This window comes from Choloepus didactylus, chromosome 4 (genome assembly GCF_015220235.1).
Source record: "Choloepus didactylus isolate mChoDid1 chromosome 4, mChoDid1.pri, whole genome shotgun sequence".
Taxonomy (NCBI): domain Eukaryota; kingdom Metazoa; phylum Chordata; class Mammalia; order Pilosa; family Megalonychidae; genus Choloepus; species Choloepus didactylus.
Window position 1 is genome coordinate 155134245 of NC_051310.1, and position 19228 is coordinate 155153472.

Below are 19228 nucleotides of genomic sequence, written 5' to 3' on the forward strand. Positions count from 1 at the left end.
TATGCCTAGCTTTCCTGGTAGGGAAGATTCTTCATTTCTGTATGCTTGGCAAAGTTATACCCTCATATGTGAGGGATTGTAACACCTGTTGCTATTATTCCCAGGATTAATTTGACCAGGTGGCCTGGGGAGGTAGGTAGCAATCTCATTGATCCTTGGTGTTCTCTTCCTCTCATAGGTTGAATCTCCACAGATGGATGTTCAGTTGGTGAGTGGCTCTCCTATGACACTGTCACCCCAGCCTCGATGTGTAAGGTCAGGTTGTGAGAATCCTCCTGTTGTGAGCAAGGACTGGGACAATGAGTACTGCAGCAATGAGTGTGTGGTGAAGCACTGCAGGTGAGCTTACAGTTCCTCTTTGTATTATTCTGATATTGGTGAGCTTACAGTTCCTCTTTGTATTATTCTGATATTGTTGGAGAGTATAGTAACTTGGAGCATATAATCAGTGTTGCCCCTTATATTAGGTAGTCACTTGCTAAATATATGGTCTGATTGGAGAGGTTATTAGAAAAGTTCTCCTGCTTAAAAAGAGCTTACATTTGCCATATACCCAAAGATGACAATTAGAATTTCATGCTTTTCATATATATTATATGCTTTTTAAAAATATAGAGTGATACATTAAGCTGTTATGATTCTGAAGATTACCTTATCTCCTCAGTGCAAATCAGACTACTTAGGGAACTAAGAGCTTGGGGAAAGAATGGATAAATACAAAGTATGTTGGTAGTATTTGGTAACATGGAAGGTTGCCTACTAATAACAGATAAAGTAGCACAGTAAGGTCCATAGTATGGTGGGGGAGGAGGGACAGAGTAAGACATCTGAGAATTTTGCCATTCTCCCCAAATTTTTCTTGGGGTTTACCTATATCTATGAAAGAAGACATAAGTATTTCCTATCTCAAATCCTCTTCATAGATTAGGACAGAGCTATATCTTACTGCTTCTAGTTCTGACTTTTAGGCCTATTCCCCTTGTACTCCTGTGGGGCGCTACCTTCTCACGTTGATGCTATGGGAAATTATCTGGGAACCTATTTGTTTAAGACAGAGCTAAAATATGTATATATAAATAACTAGGCTATAATTCTAAGTTTGTATCTTTTTCTCTCTTAGGGATGTATTCTTGGCCTGGGTAGCCTCCAGAAATTCAAACACAGTTGTGTTTGTGAAATAGTCCTTATTCTCCAAGCCAGTGAAGACTTTTCTGCGGGGAAAACATCCAAGAACCTGTTTCTGAAACACAATCTGGGCTTCTGGTGGTCCCTGATCTTAACCTACAAAGGCCCTTCATGCTTCTCCTTTTTTCTCTTTTTTCAGCAGGGGCCAGGCTATGAAGCAGGGCCATTGAGTTTGCTGTAATCTGGAACTGCTTTTTACTTTCAAGTACAAGCAGAGATACCAGTGATAATAGCAGAGGAAAGGGTGAATGGAATATGGACAAGCAGAAAATAGGGATGGCAGGGGTGGTGGTAGGGGCTGTTTGAGGAAACTTGTTCATATAATTCTTATAGGACTTGTCTAAAAGATTATTAAAATGATGGGAGAGAGTACTCAGCCTTGAGCCTAGGAGAAAACACCATTGTGCGTATTCATTTTAAAGAGAATGAGAGGTTGCCTTCCAGTGTCAACACAGGGAATTATTACTATGACATCTACACATTGCTTTGAAAGCAAAGGTTTTCAGCACACTTTTTTTCCAGCATAGTAGGCACTCTGGGCTGGGGAAAATAACATCACCCAAGGGTTTATTTCTCTTTACAAATAATATTGTTTCTGTCTTTATCATCCTTCCATATCTGAGTTACCATAATTTAGTAAAGTATAAGATGAAGAATCTTACATCCTTCAATTAATATAAGAGGTTTCACCAAAGTTGAAAGTAATTGTATTCACTGTGTTTGATAAACTATCTTTTAAAAGATAGGTCAGATATTTACTATATGTAAAGATACTTATTTATATAGGGTAATTCTCTGCATATCTTAGGCACTTACTTAATAAGTGCTTATTTCATTTTTCTTGGAACTAAGCTAAAGAATAATAGACTAGTAAAGCACATAGTTGGAACAGAATAATCAAACATTAGAACATGATAGCCCTAGTGATGACAGCCTTAATTAAAATGCATATTGTACCTTGAGAAATAGCCTAGAGAACCCCCTTAATTACAACGGTCAGTACTAATTGCTAATCACTTTGATCCTATACAGTTCCATTTTACAAGTAACATTTAATGTTTTATGTGCATTCATTTAGTTTGAACCCACACAAAACCTGATGAGATAGGTAATATTCCCATTTTACATAAGAGAAATCATATACCATCAAGTGGCAGAGCCAGGATTTGATCCTGAAGTTCCAACTGCAATACAAACTTTTATTTAAATAAAGAAAAAAGCTATAATTGTACAAATAATACTCTTCAGGTATAACCTGCAGAGTCATGGCTGTGGATGCCTAGCTCTATAAGGAAGTGCTTCTATAGATTCTTAGGTTTAGAGATGATACCATCTGGATATCTTTGCTTGAACCGGGCAACCACATCTGGGTCTAGCAGGTGGATCCCATCTAGTTGGTTTCCAAGGGTGATCCTAATACAAGAGGGGAAAGGGAGAAATCAGAAATCCTGGAGTTAAAGGACTTAATATTGTTAGAACATGCATTCCCTTTATTAAAACTGCCCATCATTACATAGAATATTCATGCCAATTCTAAGACCTTAACATTAGAAAATAAGATAGTGAAGCTGATTAGGAATTAGGCATAGACTCTGGAGCTAAAATAGACTGGATCTATATAACCTAGGGGTTTGTAATTGATGGCCAGCCAGGCCTACTTCACAAAATTGCTGCTGGATAAGTAAAATGCTGGAAGCCTGTTTTCTAAGCTCTATTAAAGAGGTGGAAAATGGACAATTGTTGACAGATCAAATAGATTCTTGGTAACCACTGGAGGGGGTGGGGGGAGGGATACAGATTAAGGGGCCATTGGATACATGCCAGAGAATGAGGAAGATTCTTTGGTTCAAAGAGATTGGAGAATAGTGGTGTGGGCCCTAGAGCCTTTTGGGTATCTGATGAATGATACAGAACCCTGTAAAATAGTAAATACAAGGTCAGGTGGCTTATAAATCCTCTTAAAGCCCATCTATGGTCTAGTGGAATGTGTCCTACAAGTCTGTTCTCTGGTTACCTTACCAGTTGGGCTGTACGTTGTGTGGTCGTCCAAATAACTCAATCTTGCGAGTGCCAGGGGACAGTCTCTCTATCATGCCATAGATTTCATCTGGTTTATGACTGGTGGAACGAACCTAGGAAATAAAGGCTCTAGCTTCTTTTAAGTTACCTAAGATAGCAATTCTAGCCCTTTCCATTATGTTTATGATCCAAATGACAGTACTTGAGATAAAGAATACACCTGACTTGAATATGTGGAAACTTCGGATGCCTGGGGAAGCACATACCTCAGCTACGATCACATCACAATCCAGACCCTGGTTGAAGCCTTGGGGATTTCCTTTGACACCAACCTGCTCATCACAGAGAACAGATTACTTATCAAACTCCAGTTTTTAAACTTTTTCTCAATAAGAAACCAAACAATTGCTCTTTATGCTCCACCTACTGAATTGCACCCCACTCCTGCTCACCAAGCAGTGCTCCTTTCCATGGTTCAACCAGTGACCTGTACGGCCTGTCCGAATGATGCGCTGCAGTTGATTTGTCTTCACCCAGATAATTTCATCTACCCGTTCATAACTATAGGGCATAAGAAAAAGAACTAGAGCTTTAACCAGGCTTTCACAGTTTAGGGGCAGTACCATCTAGAGGAATCACAGGGAACAATACTCTGCGAGAAAGGACCATATCTCCTGATTAAAGAAGTAATATATTTCCCTCGAGAGAGAGCAACATAAGGATTACTACTTACCCCCAAAGGTTCAGACATTCTCTGCCCAACTCCATGGCCCTAGAAGGAGAGAAAGAGTTAGAACAGCTACTTTAATATTCATATTTTTTTCTCTCTCCAAAATCGCTAAGTGTTATAAATATTAGAAACTTTTCTTATAGTAGATGTTTAGTGAACACTTGCATGCAAGACACCATAGGATAACGGGGTGGATCTAAAAATGAAAAAACTACCTATCATCAATGACCTTAACTTTGTCAAGGAACAAATAGAGTTAAATATAACTCAAGGTATCATTTATTACAAACAGGCAGTGGGTCTCATTAGGGAAAAAAAAGACTGAATCAGTCAAATTTACTAGCAGTGCTAGGAAAACCCAGGATTTTAATCTCCCACTCAGTACTCACTCAACACTATATTTCTGCCCATATCTACGTTATCTGAACTGCATTACCTGCCTGTGACCCAGAGGAAGAGAAAGCCATCATCCTGAAGTACTGGTATGTTGAGCCTGCGCATCTCATCATCTGTCAGGGTCCCATAGGGCAGCTCCATGTGAATATCCCAGGGTGGGTCAGCCATCACAACTGCAAACTTGCCCAAGATACTGACGTCCAGGTAACGGATATCACAACAGATCCACTGCATGAGGTGGTATTTGGTCATCTTTCCTTCCTTCATTCTCAGATCCATGGCCCCAGACCCTCTTTTCCATTTAAGTTTCTTACTCCCTTCTAAACCTATCTATCCCATGCCACTCCCAATCAGCAAGACAGATTGCTGGACTGCGCCCTGCTTTCTAACAGGATGGCTGACCTACTCAGACATAAATTCATAAACTGAAGGGAGTTTTCTGAGTGGCCAACTACCTGAGGTGGGAAGAGTCGATCTGCACTGGAATCACCTCCAACACTCTGTGTAAGTGCCAGCTCTTGGCTGGGTGTATGGTCTTTGCTTCCAGGAACCTCAGAATCCATGCAGGCATCAATTTCATAGTGAACATACTTGCAGGTATCCATGTGAAAACATGTGTTAAGGAAAGAGCAGTCACCTAAAGACTCATCAGTGTGTTTATTGATGATTCGTCTGGGAAAATAAAAAGGGAGAATCAGAACCAGAATGGTGTTTCCAGAGTTAGATCCTATAGTTCAAGTCCTCAAATTGTTTCAAAATTTCTTCTTTTTTTCTCCCACTCCCTCCTAATTTATTCTTACTGTTAGAGCTTCCTCTGAGAATTTTAAGAGAACAGAGGCAGGTGATATGGAAATAAATGATTCACACTAAAGATCTGTGATTCTGCTCTGAGTAAAGACTTAGCTTCCCATTTTACATCAGGGAAGTAGAGTCCAGAAGGAAGGACTTGCTGATTAGAAAAGAGTAAACACTAACCTAACAGCCCAGGTTCCTATTTCTCCTAAGATCATCCTTCTCCCAAAGAACATTCACTGGGGCTCAGAGACAGTGATGCCTTGTTATGGCAGGAGGAAAGGAAATTCAAGTAGTACATTTTGAAATACTGCATATCTATCTGGGAGTGTACCTGTATTGCCTCCCACAGAAAACTACTTCTGAAAGTATACCTTTCGAGTCTGTAGAACTTTGACAAACCATAAACTGAATAATAGGATTAAAGACAGAAACCCAGTGATTCTGGAAGGAATATACTGAAAAGGAATGACTGCTAGGAGAACCATTCTACATTTTTCTCTCCCAAGACACCTGAAGTGTAGCTTGCGACAGGGCCGATCAGCATCACTGGCTTTCATGCACTCCTCCTTGGTTCCATAGTCACAGAACTCTTGTACTTGGGCCCGACCTCGTGAGCGAAACTTCTCAACAATGGATTGTTCCTTGGCTGTTGTAGTATTTAATAGCTCTAGGATCTCCTGACTGACCTGTGAAAGAAGAAGACTTAGACTTAAAAGTGTTTGTAGGTCAAACTGACTCTTAAACCACCTCTGCACATTCTATTTGAAGTTAATGTACTTAAAGGGATAAAAGAGTTGACTTAATATGGGAACACTGGAGCCCCAAAAGATCTGTCAGGGGTTCAGTCCCTCCTTACAAATCTGCACATGGGATGGAATTAAAATACAAGAGGAATGGTTCCTACTGTGAAGCATTAAGCTAACCTCCCCTCCCCAAGAATGCATTTCTTCCTGTAAAAACCACATATTTGTGGGGTACTGAGCTTAGGTACAGTGCTAAGCACATAGTTGTTTAGCTCAGAGTCTGTGCAACAACTCTATAAGGGAAGGTACTCTGATTATCATTTTACAGATGAGAAGACTAGGCTCAAGAGAAGTAAATTAACTTGCTCAAATTCACACAGCTAGAAGTAGCAGATGGATGTGAACTCATGTTGGTCCAATCATCTGTACTCAGAGCTAATATACTGCCAACTCATTGTTTAATCATCAATTTCCATAATTATTGATCCACGGCTAATTTTCAATATTCATCTCCATTTATCTCACTTTATTTCTATAATTGGATTCCTCTTCTCTTGATCCTCTTCTGGACAGATTTAATGACAAAGATTCTCTAAACTAGGTTTTCTCAATGTTGGCATTAACATTTTAGGCTAGATAATTCTTTGTTGTGGGGGAGTGTCCTATGTATTGTGGGATGTTTAGCAGCATCCCTGGCCTCTACCCACTAGATGCCAGTGGTACTCGCCCAAGTTACGATAACAAAAAATGTATCCAGACTTGCCAAATGTCCCCTGGGGGGCAAAATCACCCCTGGTTGAGGACCACTGCACTAAACCCTCAATTCTAAGAACTGCTCCTTGCCCTAGGAGTAAATCCCACTCAACAGAAAGTTGTAATTCAAAGCATATGTATGAAAGCATTACCATTCGGACCCCTACCTTCTTGCTCTGTTGTTCCTTAGTGGACTGCTGATTCAGAAGGCTTTCTATCTCAAGATCAACATCTGAGGCAGCATGTTTCCTTGATTTCTTGGTGGGTTCCTTGGCTGGTTCTGAGGCTGAAGAGGCCAGACCAACAGCCAAAGAGCTGGCAAAGGAAGCTACTGTGTTTGAGTCCTGTTCTGCACGCCGCTTATGTCCTGCAATAGTCCCGGTTACCTCTCCAAGGCCCTTCTTTTCTGCCACTGCACCCATCATGGCAGAGAGCTTGGAATGGTCAGCATAGGTCACCAGAGTAGGATGTGCATCATCTTGTAGGAGGCCTCGCTTTACCTCAATCAACTCCTGAGCTGCAAACTTCTGTAGGAGGCTTTCTACTCCATCTTGAGTGGCAGGGGCATCTGGCTGGGGAGAGAAGGAAGGGTAATAAGAACCGGACCATGAACTGAAGAAAAGAAGTAGTAGATCCCAACCCTGTGTATCAGGTCATTACCGTGGAGATGGCAAGACGGATAGACACAGCATCAGTGGGCAATGTTAAGGCCAGATCAGAGAGGTGGTGCAGCAACTTCTTCTCTAACTCGGGGTCTGTAGCTAGTTCAGGAACTGCTGAAGCTGTACTGGGCTTAGGGCCACCAGAGGTCGGTACAGTTGGCACTGGGCTATCACTACGGAAGGTTGGGGACAGTGCTGCATCTGGATTTCGTAGATCTAGGAGTGAACGAAAGAAGTAAAAATGAAAAAGGGCAAACACTGCCAGTCTGTACATTCTTCAGGAGTTAAATTTCCCAGCACTCTGGCACATAGTTCTTTCATTTCATGCAGGAAGTTCTCTCATCAACTTTAGCACTAGATTACCTTTCCTCAATCACATTCAAGGATTCACTGATTTGCCAAGATTAATCCTGATTTTCCTGGGAACTGCTTATACTTTCTCAATTGGAGAGAAGGTATTCTCCTAATTCTCTGTCTTTGCTGTGCTTCCAAAGAAACAAAGAGCAGCATGGTAGACTTTAACACTTTTACTGCCTCTCTTTCAGTTACTATGACAACCTATATAATCAACCTACATTTTACTAAAAACCAGAAATATTTTCCCAACAACCTAAGCTGTGATCAAATTATTTTTTTGAGACATGGAGTTCAAATTTTAATGATTCAAGGCCACTGGACTTCAGGGAGTATACAAAACAGTGTTGGAAGGCAGAACAACATGATCTTTAACACTTGTAAACACAAAAATTCTGCAATACTTTATTGAAGTCCTGGTCACCAAATGATGTTTCCTGGCTGTGTATGTTAACATCTACTCTTGCTTCACAGCTGGTTAGCCATCATAACCTTCATATGATATTAAAAACTCAAATTACGACAAAATATTACCTTTGGGAAAGCCTCACATCTGTAGGTACTTAGTTAAAATATAGATGAAATATTAAAATAAACTTCCAGGACTTATACTGGAAGTCTCTTAAACTAAATATAATAATATGTAAGTGGGACATTAGTTTACATTTAGAAATATTTTGGTTACTTAGAAATATACACTGTAATGGAACTGAATTTAGAAAAATCTGACTCAGGTTCCAAGGAAAATGGAGCTGAAAGACGTCAAACACCTTGCTGGGATAGTTACGTTCTATGAAGTAAGTTATAATATCCTATTTGGAAAACAGACTTCACAATTCCACATTACCTGGAAACATTAAATAATTGATAGAACTTTCCTCACCTTGCTTACTTATGATTTCTTTATGCTTGGCTGAATCTTAGAGAGACTAGAACTTTTGCCAGACAAACTGATAAAATTTCTTTGTTTTGTTTTGGCAAAGACGTGATATACATATGGAAGGTCACAGAAGCATTCTGAAGGACTGGATGACAAAGAGTTTAAGAGTAATTGATCTAAGCTAAAAATATGTAAAAAGTGTAAGCAGCAATTACTATTTAGCTTACTGGGAAGGCTATATTGAAAATTCCCACACTGAATAGGATTGGATTGGCGACCACTGAAGACCCTTGTAATTCAAGGATTCTATGAGTCTAGTAAGTTTGAGCTAAAATAAAATGCCCGTGTGGTCAAAGTATAGTAAAATACCACAATTTACACTTAGGAACAAATTCTGAACTTTCTTTTATCAGTCAAGTTTAAAAAAATTTTTTTTTTTAAGCATTCAAAAACTTCTTTCATTAAGCAATCTAGGCACAACCAATATTAAATTTCATTAAGGCAGAAAAAACACAAGGTGCTTTAAAATTAGGATTCCAGGTATTACACTCACAAATTAGTGTTACACATTATACATTTTCAACTCATAAAGTATGCTGAAGGGAATAAATAGCTTACATAAATTATAGAATTAAAGATTCTGGTAATAGAAACGGAGGCTCAAGGAAGACGTGGACAAGTTTTAAATCAACACTGTAAATGGGTGCTTTACCTTGTTATGCAGATATTGAAATTTTTAATAATGTTTTAGGTAAGCCATAAATTACCCACTTTTCCCCATTTAAACTTTGCGTCAGGCACCTTGTGATATAATGCTGTTGCCATTAGTGGGGAGTTTTATTTTGTTAATAAAGGCCTAAGCCCCATATAGACAATCCCTGTTACATCTTGATTTTGCACAAAGTATTTTGCTTGCTTCTTGCCTATGAAACTTAGATAAAAATAACTTGAAAGTGTTGTCAATGACCACAATAAATGTCAAATTACTGAGCACTTTCCATGATTTCAAATTTCCAGTCAGTGTTTCAGAAATGCTCTTGTTAATGTAATCTAGCCCAAGTTCTGTGTGGGAACATACTATTCACTGCCACATTACTTTCCATTACTACCACAAATAATAGTTTTTGAAACACATACTTTATGTGCAGGGATACCATATTATTTCTATGTCAAACATTTTCCCTACTATTAGGTTTATTTTAAATGAAGCTCAGAACCTAAAAGTTCAAAGAAAAAAAAAACAATCTATTCTGACATCATTACATCTGCAATTATCAGATTTAAAATAAAAATATATACATTTGGTTAGATGTTATCACTCTTGTTTTCTTTCCTATCAAGTGAACAGTTTACCCACATTCTCACACAGATGTTATTTGCTATATTAAAACAGATTTACATTTTTTTTCATCTGGACTTTAAATAGTCTATCAGACATTATCTCAGTAGAAAACAAAGCATTGATTTTGCTCCCCTCTTATTGTCAATAAGCTGAAAATGTGCTTTTTAAATCATTTAATTGACCTACTGGTACTATCAAAAATATACTTATATAAATGTTTCTTCTTTTACAGTTTTAACTTTCCCCAGTTAGCAACCAAATTTAGATGTTCTTTGAGTATTGTATCATTTTTCTTAAAGTAAGCGAGAACTCTATTAAAGAACCATCTGAACATACACTTTCAATCCCTAAAACTGGCTACTGACATTTTTTCCTCTATGGTAGTTTGACTCATCACTTGTTCTGGTTCTGCTCTTTTTAAAAATGACCTAGCGATGCAATTCTGACTGAATCCTTCTGTCACATATCTTGTCACATTTCATGACTTTCAGGATACTGGAGCTAAAAATACCTCTTTTAAGGTTATGAGGGATGAGGAGGAGTGTTAATCTCTTTGTGATTTCCCTGAAGTCACATGCAAAGTTTTGCACATAGGTACACATTTGGGGAAAGACTAACCTAATGAAAAATTATGTGTTGGGCAAAGAATAAGTAATACTTGAGTTTATTCTTTGGTTAAGCGCTTCAAAGAATAGACAAAACATTAGGTTCAAGACATAAAAATATGTCAGTCTACTAATTTGCTGATTCCTAAAATATACATCTATATGCACATTTTCAATCTCAGTGATGAAATAAATTGGAGCAATTCACATACTTACCATGTGCTAAACCTAGCCAAACCTATGTTAACATTAAAGTTAAATAATAATTTATTGAAAGTAAGTATTTTCATTTCAAAAAGTTGTACTCTGAAAAAAACTCACTTGATGAAATGCCAAGCTAACAAATTTCTCCCAATGATTCTTTACGCGTAGTATTTTGTATTATTCATTAATGACATGGATATTTTAATTTATTTTATATTCTTGTCTTTTAACATTGAGCTCAGTAGTAAACAACTAAGCACCAGATTTCATTAATGTTGTAAAAATCAAGACATAGTAGAAAAATCTGTATTTTGTGAGAGAAAAGAACTGAATAATCTGAAATTTTATTAAGCCTTTGGTTATATCTTAGATGACACACCTTGATTAAGAAACTAATAGGGTGTGTTTCACAATTTTTTCCTAAAACTTGTAAGGTTCAATGAAACATATTCTTTGAAATAATCAAAATAACTGAAAGAAAGGCTGGTTTAATTTGTGTGTTTTTCACCTCTTACCTATTCCCACCATACCAATGATGGACCAGCCAAGGTTCTGGGTCAAAGACAATGTATGTTTAATTACAGCCTCAAAAACATTTTTATAGGAGTCTTAACCATGATATTAGGTACCTGTGCAAGTCAACAGATACTTACATTCAAAGGAGGATATTTACATTCAAGAGAGAATACAGTCTTGTTGTCAATAGTATTAAACATGTTTAGCAAGGATGTTAATGAATTGAGGCTCTAGTGGTTAGATTTGCAGATGGCCCAAAGTTTGGCTAATACCAAAGTGTGGTTAATACCATTCAAAAGTGAAATGGAACTTAAAATGACCAGAAACAACAAAAACGTATCACTTTTGGGTAATTCAGCAACTACTCCAATACTTGACTACTAATTATTTCTTGATCATACCATTTACTCTTCTGCTTCTACTCACCCTGCCCTCTTACTTTCTCTTTAAGACCTACATAGCCTTCAGAGTTGGAATTCAAGTGCCAACTCCTCCACAATGCCTCCACTGACTAAATCAGCTCGTTATTTCTTCCTTCACTGTACTGATTGTGTACACAACCACTTGGCACTTTACAGTTATCATATTGTATTTCTGACTTTTTATGAGCCTCTGAGGGCAGGGTCAAGGTCTTATTTTTGTCTAACTAGACTAATGCACACAATTGACAGCAGATACTCACTAGATGTTTATTAATTATGGTGTGAGAATCATGCCAGGGCATCTTCTAGCTTCAGGGGCCAGAATATGAGTGCATAGACCTAACATGCATCAAGACAAGATTGAGAGATAGACTCGAGCACACTGTTAAACGCTGCAATAAATTACCAAGAATGGTAGGATTCACCATCCTTTAGATCTTTATAATCGATTTGCCTTAAATAATTCAGGGCTTGTGTGGGTAGCGGTGTTCAGGATAGGGCTTGACGATCTTTTAAAGTCCCTTCAAGATTTATAAGTGTGACAGAGGGAGTAACTGGATGGGAGGAAAATTTTAAAAACCAGAAACAAATGTTTTTAAGTTCTTGCGCGGTATGTAAATGTCTAAGATAATGCCAGTTCCCCTATTTATTTAGAAACACCGAATGCCAACTCTGTGCAGGCCACTGAACCCGGCAGTGTGGACATGAAGGTTCGGTCATTGCTCTCACAGTTCCAATAGTGGCAAAGAAATGACCCCTAAAATGCAGTGGTGCGATAACCGAGGGAAGAACAAAGAGCCGTGGGATCACCAAGGGGGCTTGCTGCTCACAATTCGCAGGATAAAGAGGTGTTGAGAGGCCTCCCAAAGGCGACGTTCTCGCAGACTGACGAGTCGAGCAGACAGGGGTGGGGCTTGGGCGTCTGGGAAAAGGGAGCTGGAGGCACGGAGGCCCGGGGTGGGGGAGGGCCGCGAGCTACTTGCAGGAGAGCGAAGGTATCTGTGCGGCTGAGGGGTGTGGCACTGAATGAAGCTGGAAAGAAAAGGCCGCTTGGAGAAGGGCGCCGACCCGGGAGCTATCTTCTCCAGGGGTCCCCCCGCCCTCCCTGGCTGGGCATCTGCCCTAACTGCCCAGCGCCTCACCCAAGTGCCCCGAGTCCTGCTTCCGCCTCCGCTGCAGTCTCTCCCTCAGCGAGTCCAGCTGCTTTTTGTGGGCTTGAATAGAGCTCCACGTGTCCGACATCCTAATCTCCCAGTGTGGACGCGTCTTGAATCAGGCGCGGCGAACAAGCACCTCCCAGCCCTCGTTCCAGGAAACATCCAGTTCTCACGCGGACGCCTCAAGTCTAACCGCAAAGGGATCCCGGAAGAAGGGCAACAAGGAAAAATCATTTCCGGTTTATTGCTTACTTTGAAGCTGAAAGGAGAGCCACGATGAGTATTGGCAGGATGGCGGGTATAATTCCTTATGCAAGTTCACTCGTGCTTCCGGGTACAGTGAAGCTGAGGTTGCCATGTTGTTGGTTGGCAGAGCGGCCATGTTGCTTATAGAAACGCATGCAGCCATGTTGAATGTTAAGATTTGACCCACGTCGAAGACAGGCGCTATTGAAGCAGCACATGTAGTACAGATTTTTAAAATGAAGGATCATTAGTTCCTTTTGATAGTTGGTACCAATATACCTTTTCCACTGAAAACGTTCTAGGTTTGTATTTACATGTGTTAGAGTGGTTCCCAATCTGGGTGTGTGTACAGCTTCTTGGTGGGGGACAGTTATGATGAGGGGTCTACAAATACATATTCTCACCCTTGTTACTTATACCAAATCTACAGCACCATGTGCAACACATTAAAATAGAGTCCTCATAAGGGGGCACTAGTAAATCCACGTGGGGTGGGGGTGGGGTTCTGAGGCTACGGTTATGTTATGTTTCTTATTCTGGGAGCTGGTTGCAGGAGTGTGTTCAGTTTGTAAAAACTAATTTGAACATTTGGGCATGTGCACTTTTCTTTAGGTGTAGTAAACTTAAATACAAAAGGGTGCTGTGTGTTTTTTTTGAACTGGGGTACTCTGAATTGAAACATTCAGGAACCATTGATCTATTAAATGTCTGCATGATGCCAAACACTGTGTCAGAAAGAATAATTTGAAAGGCATGGTTCTTGTTTTCAAAGAGTTTGTGGTCTGATAAGGGAGCTTCCTAGCTCCAGGTTATTCATGTTGAACATCTTTACAGCACAAAGCAGCATGAGCATAGACTCTACAAAATAAAAGTGATTTCAAAGAAGAGAGAGGACTCCATGCCCAGGTGACATGGGAAGGCATTGGAAAGAAACTAGCATCAAAGTTCAAGCTTGAAGTGACAGGTAGGCTTTCAGTAGATGAAGCTATGGGAGAGAATTCCGGGCCAAGGACGTGATAAAAGCAAAGGTCTATAACTAGAGTTAAGAAAGCATGATGTGTGTTCTGTTAGTTCATATTAACTTGCTAGAACATAGAGATTTATACTTAGGAATATTGGGGAAAATTTTAGGTTTCCAGATTTGATGCCAGATGGCGGACAGTACAGATTGTTAAATAGCCTGTAATTTATTCAGAATACAACAGGGGACATTTAGGGTTTGTGAGTAAAGAGCACTTTAAGAAAATTAATCTGGTATTCTAGATGAATTAAAGTGGAGAGGAAGGAGAGATTGGAGACAGGGAAAATGATTGGTTGTTTATTATAACTAACTTTGATAATAAGATGTTTGACTTATTTAGAGATTGGTAATTTATAGTAATGGAAAGGAAGGCTGAATATGAAATGACTATTGAGCAAAAAGATGCATGTGTTTTGGAAAGCAACAGTTCCATCTATTTAATCAGCAAATATTTATTGTGACTCCTATGCGTTAGGTACCATGGAGATTTGGTAGTGATCAAAATATTTGTCTCATTTTCTGAACTTTATTTATTTAGTAAAGGAGTATCTTTTAAGATGTTTAACTCTGTTTGAACATTCAGGTAGAGGACACAGTTGGTGAATATGGGTTCCTAAGGTCATCTTTAGACACATTTATAATCCTCAGGATTTCATTTAACCAGAGGAAATATTTTCCTAAGCTGAAATACTTTGGGGAGTGTTGGCTGATAGTGACGTTATGTTTTCGCTTTCTTTAATAACCTGGGTTTAGCAACTTCCCACAAGAAAGTTGCAAAGGGAATCTTTTTACTTTTGTCCCTTCATCTGGAGTATATCCTTACATATTTTCCTGGGCAGCCTTATATTTAGACATATGTATTATTACTGAAGTGAGATAATCTCATTATTACCATGTTATAGAACTGTTAAAGAGTTAACTGTTCACAAATCTGAATCCTTCACTTGTTATAATATCACTATTTCTTTCAAGGTCCTTAACACATATGAAATGAAATACATAGAAAATACATAGCAGTCTGGTTAAATACAGACTTGAGGGAGAAAGGCAGTATTGGAAATAGCCTCACAGTAGATGCAGGGGGTTTATTCATCTTAAGGACATGATTCCAAAGCTCAGCCCCTAAGCACTATAAGACTCTTTGTATAGGAAAGGGAGCATTTTCTACTGAGAGAGATTCATTTCTGGTAGAATTTGGGATACCTAAAGCCTGGATTGCCTCCTGATAGTCAACCAAATCAAAGTCAGTGCCCAGAAGTCTTTGCTGATACACTCACTTTGGGTACATTATTACAGCAGTAAATTAGCAAATTTTAGGAGCACAGAAGGGCCACTTATTTAGGATCTGCCTATAGAGGGATTCTTTCTAGACTCATGACCAGTCTTCTGCTCATAGAAATGTTTTTGTCTGTTCACTTGGCAGCCAGTCTCCTTAAACCCTGAGCAGTGCAAGCAAGAGAAGGGAACCTCACCCAGACCTATTCTAGTTAAAACAAGTGTAAGGTTAGTTGTTACCAGATAAATACTGCATGTATTGCACTTACCTTTATCATATCTGCTGTGGTAGATTGTTTCCAAAGTTAGCCACAATATCTCCCATCCCACATGCCTTTATGCAGTGTGATTTTAACACACTTACCATTAAGAGGTAAAGCTAATTTTTTTCCTCCTCTTGAATCTGAGCTGGCCAATAGAATGTGGCAGAAGTTGTATTTTCTGAGTTCCAGAACCTAGGCTTTAAGAGGGCTAGCAACTTGTTTTTGCCCTCTTGTAGCCCTGAGACTTCATGGGAGTCCAATTACCTTGATACATTGGCCACTTGAAGAGAGAGGCCCTGGAGATTGAAACACCATGAACATAGAGGCTCCAGGCCAGTAATCCCAGCTAAGGGGCCAGAAATGAGTGAGGACATCTTGGATTCTCCAGCCCAAATTGCAGCTGTGTGAATGAGCCTAGCCCTCACCACATGGAACAAAGACAAGCCATCCTAGCTGAGTCCTGTCCAGATAACCTAGGGATCATAAGCAAATGCATAATTATTAAGACACTAAGTTTTGAGATGGTTGTTAAAAGTAATGGGTTACTCTCGGCAGGTGAACTCACTGCCCCACCCCACCCCCACATAGCATCTGATTCCCAGGGGTGTAAATCTCCCTGGCAACGCTGGATATGACTTTCAAGGATGAATCTGGACCCGAAATTGTGGGATTGAGAACATCTTCTTGACCAAAAGGGGGATGCAAAATGAAACAAAAGTTTCAGTGGCTGAGAAATTTCAAATGGAGTCAAGAAGTCACTTTGGTGAGCACTCTTATGCACTATATGGATAACCCTTTTTAGGTTTTAATGTATTGGAATAGCTAGAAGTAAATACCTGAAACTATCAAACTCCAACCCAGTAACCTTGACTCTTGAAGCAATTGTATAACAATGTAGCTTACAAGGAGTGACACTGTGATTGTGCAAGCCTTGTGGATTATACTCCTTTTATCCAGTGTATGGATGGATGAGTAGAAAAATGGGGACAAAAACTAAATGAAAAATAGGGTGGGATGGGGGGTGATTTGGTTGTTCTTTTTTACTTTTATTTTTTATTCTTATTTTTACTTTTTCTGGTATAAGGAAAATGTTCAAAAAATATATTGGGGTGACGAATGCACAACTATATGATGGTACTGTGAACAGCTGACTCTACACCATGGATGATTGTATGATGTGTGACTATATCTCAGTAAACCTGAATTAAAAAAAAAAAAGTAATGGGTTACTAAAACTCCCACAGTACTAACCATATACTGCACTTCTTATTTCTTTGTACAAATGACTTTTTTCTTGTTTTGTTTTTACTCAGGTTTTTACTCTGAGCAAAACAAAATGTCACTAGATTTACTGAATCTACTGTTATTAAACTAAACGTTTTAGAAAAGACAAGGAAATGTAAAGTGGAGTCAAAGCTGGGTCTAATGTAGACAGACTAGTGAAGTCTGTTTAGGGGATCAGAGACTGATATTGCTTGTTTGATTAGGAAGTTCCAGGGATGATACCCAGAGTCCCAGGAGCAGGAATTTGTGAGGAAAAAAAAATGTGCCAATAGAATTTGGACCTTTTGTGGGGGGGTGGGATGCGCCTGTCACCGGTTGAATTCTCTGGGAAGCAGATCCTAAGACAGAATTATGATTCCAAAAATATTATTGGGGAACACTGTAAAGGAAAAGGAGGAGAAAGTGGGATTGGATAGGGAGAGCTGTCAGAATGTGACGCAATACAGACCTGACACAGTTCCTGCTAGCCCAGTGGTGAGTTCTGGAGAAAAGACTGCTCATTAGAGTCCCACAAGAATGACCAAGTCCTTGTACCATGTACTTGCTTAGTCTTTGGCCAGGTGCTGGAGAAGAGTAGGACAATTGGAGGACATCACCTAACCAGGTTCCTTCTAGCTACGTAATCAGTTCTTTCTTGAATGGGCATCTCTAAAGCAGTGCATTTCTGTTTACCAAAAGAGGCTTGGTGGAGGAACTTACATAGGTTCCTAAATTGTAACTGTATTGGTCTCAGGTTGTTGTATGTTAATAAGTAACAAAGTAGAAATTTATTACGAAAGCTGAGTTCAAGAGAATTGTATACCCCCTTCCCCTTCTCTGTTTTTGGATTATAAATTAGTTGTTCCCCTCTTTTGGATCCCATGGGATATTGTGTGTATTATAGTATTTACTACCACCATATAAAAATATATGTACATTTTCTCTCCTAGTCTGAACTCCTCTAGGGACAGAAGTGTATCTTATTTACCTTTGTAGCCAACCAATACTTGGTCTCTGAAACAAAGTAAACCCTGAAAAATTAACTGAATGAATGAATTAATGAATGAAATTGTTTCCTGCTTATTTGCTTTTATTTACCTAGGTTGAACTGGATATGTTTTGTTCATGTAAAGTGTTTCTGCAAGCTGAATTTATTTACATACTCATTCCAGAAGATTAGAGCTAACTTACCTTCTAAAAAGATAACCCAATGAAAAGTGACTGAGTGTTAGAAATGGTGGAGCTGGGGGTGGGGACAGGAAGTGTTGCAAGAAGGAAGAAATTAAATGCTCAAAGAAAAAGAATAAATTAAGGGCAAAGAAAGAAAAGAAACAAATAACGACTGTCAGATTAAGAGAGGTTAATGAAAGAATTAAAAAGCAGCAGGGCAGGAGAGAAAAATGAAAAGGAAGCAGAAAACAAGGTAGAGCTATGAGAAGATGGTAGGTAGGTAGAGAGGCTTAGTGTTGCCCTGCTCAAGGAATTATCTGTTAATAGAAGGCTCACAGGCGGCTGTTACCATGAGAGCTGGCACCGAAAGTTAAATGGCATAATCTATGTCTAATGGGGTTGGGGAATAAAAGGAATGGAAAGATCAGTGACCCACTTCCTTCCATATACTGAAAGGAGAAACAGACAAAGCTTTGTGAGGAATTAAAGAGATAGGAGCTGTTTCTTCCCTAGTGGGCCTCGCAAGAATCCCACGGGTTCCTATTTACCAGTTACATCTTAAAGGGGAACTGTACTGCTCTGGTATGGGTAACTAGAATCAAGCATCTGTTCCTGACCTTGAATTGAGCTAAGAATAGGTTTACTCACCTTCACTTCTGTCCTCCAGCCAGCCTCACATCAGGAGTCTTTAATGATGTAGCAGCAATCCAACACCATCATTGATCACCGGCAATAGGACTAGGTGGGGATTCTGGATTTGGGTTCTGGATCCAGTTCTCCAACTAACTGGTTGAGTTAGTTTGGGAAAATCATTTTACTGGTCCTGTCCCATTAACACTATGATTCAATTATATTGTAATCTGACAAATACAAAAAAAAAAAAAATTATAGGAAATGTTCTTTAGAAAAGCAAAGCTTTGGAGACAAATATGAACCTTAGTATGTTGTAGAGTGACAAAGAAAAAAAAAATATATGCTTCATTTCACTTCTAGATGTGCTTCCTATGTACTCCTAATGCTAAGAATCCTCCTTTATCTTGTTGGTAGAAATGATTAGGGTTGAATTACTTTTTTTTCCTTTCTGTTTACATCAGATCTCAAGAATCATGGAGTTTAATTCACCATGGTTCTGCAGATTAACTGATGTCAGCCAAACTGGCCTTGGGTGCAAGGAAATACTGATAAAGCAACAGCTTCCAGCCTCCAGACAAAACACAACACAGAACA

The 19228-nt window shown here is 39.1% G+C and overlaps 2 protein-coding genes across 3 annotated transcripts in view; one reads left to right on the plus strand and one right to left on the minus strand.

The window, feature by feature from the left end:
- Nucleotides 1-2919, plus strand: part of TOX4 (TOX high mobility group box family member 4) — a 17445-nt gene extending 14526 nt beyond the window's left edge. The window contains exons 8-9 of the mRNA XM_037834498.1: nucleotides 179-339; nucleotides 1121-2919. Of these exons, the coding sequence (XP_037690426.1) occupies nucleotides 179-339; nucleotides 1121-1181 (222 nt within the window). The 3' untranslated portion in view covers nucleotides 1182-2919. The remainder of the gene's footprint in view (nucleotides 1-178; nucleotides 340-1120) is intronic.
- On the minus strand, nucleotides 2364-12999 carry METTL3 (methyltransferase like 3). Of its 2 annotated transcripts, XM_037834499.1 has the most exons (12): nucleotides 12749-12999; nucleotides 7282-7499; nucleotides 6789-7193; nucleotides 5636-5811; nucleotides 4786-5002; nucleotides 4371-4558; nucleotides 3938-3976; nucleotides 3657-3765; nucleotides 3471-3536; nucleotides 3205-3317; nucleotides 3007-3100; nucleotides 2364-2598 (listed from the first exon to the last, which is right to left on the minus strand). In XM_037834499.1, the coding sequence occupies exons 1-12, from the start codon at nucleotides 12846-12848 to the stop codon at nucleotides 2503-2505; spliced, it is 1821 nt and encodes a 606-aa protein (XP_037690427.1). In that variant the 5' UTR covers nucleotides 12849-12999; the 3' UTR covers nucleotides 2364-2502. The 2 variants fall into 2 exon arrangements, with proteins under 2 accessions (XP_037690427.1, XP_037690428.1); XM_037834500.1 differs by lacking the exon at nucleotides 3007-3100 and having other exon boundaries at nucleotides 12749-12997.
- Between the last annotated feature and the right edge of the window lie 6229 nt (nucleotides 13000-19228).

What these genes read in the sequence shown, in the direction of transcription:
- METTL3 (XM_037834499.1), bottom strand. Translation starts at nt 12,848, where the DNA reads ATGTCGGACACGTGGAGCTCTATTCAAGCCCACAAAAAGCAGCTGGAC. An exon ending in ATCGACTCTTCCCACCTCAG is followed by an intron (nt 4,559 to 4,785) that starts GTAGTTGGCCAC and finishes CACCTCATGCAG; the next exon opens with TGGATCTGTTGTGATATCCG. An exon ending in GAATGTCTGAACCTTTGGGG is followed by an intron (nt 3,766 to 3,937) that starts GTAAGTAGTAAT and finishes TATGCCCTATAG; the next exon opens with TTATGAACGGGTAGATGAAA.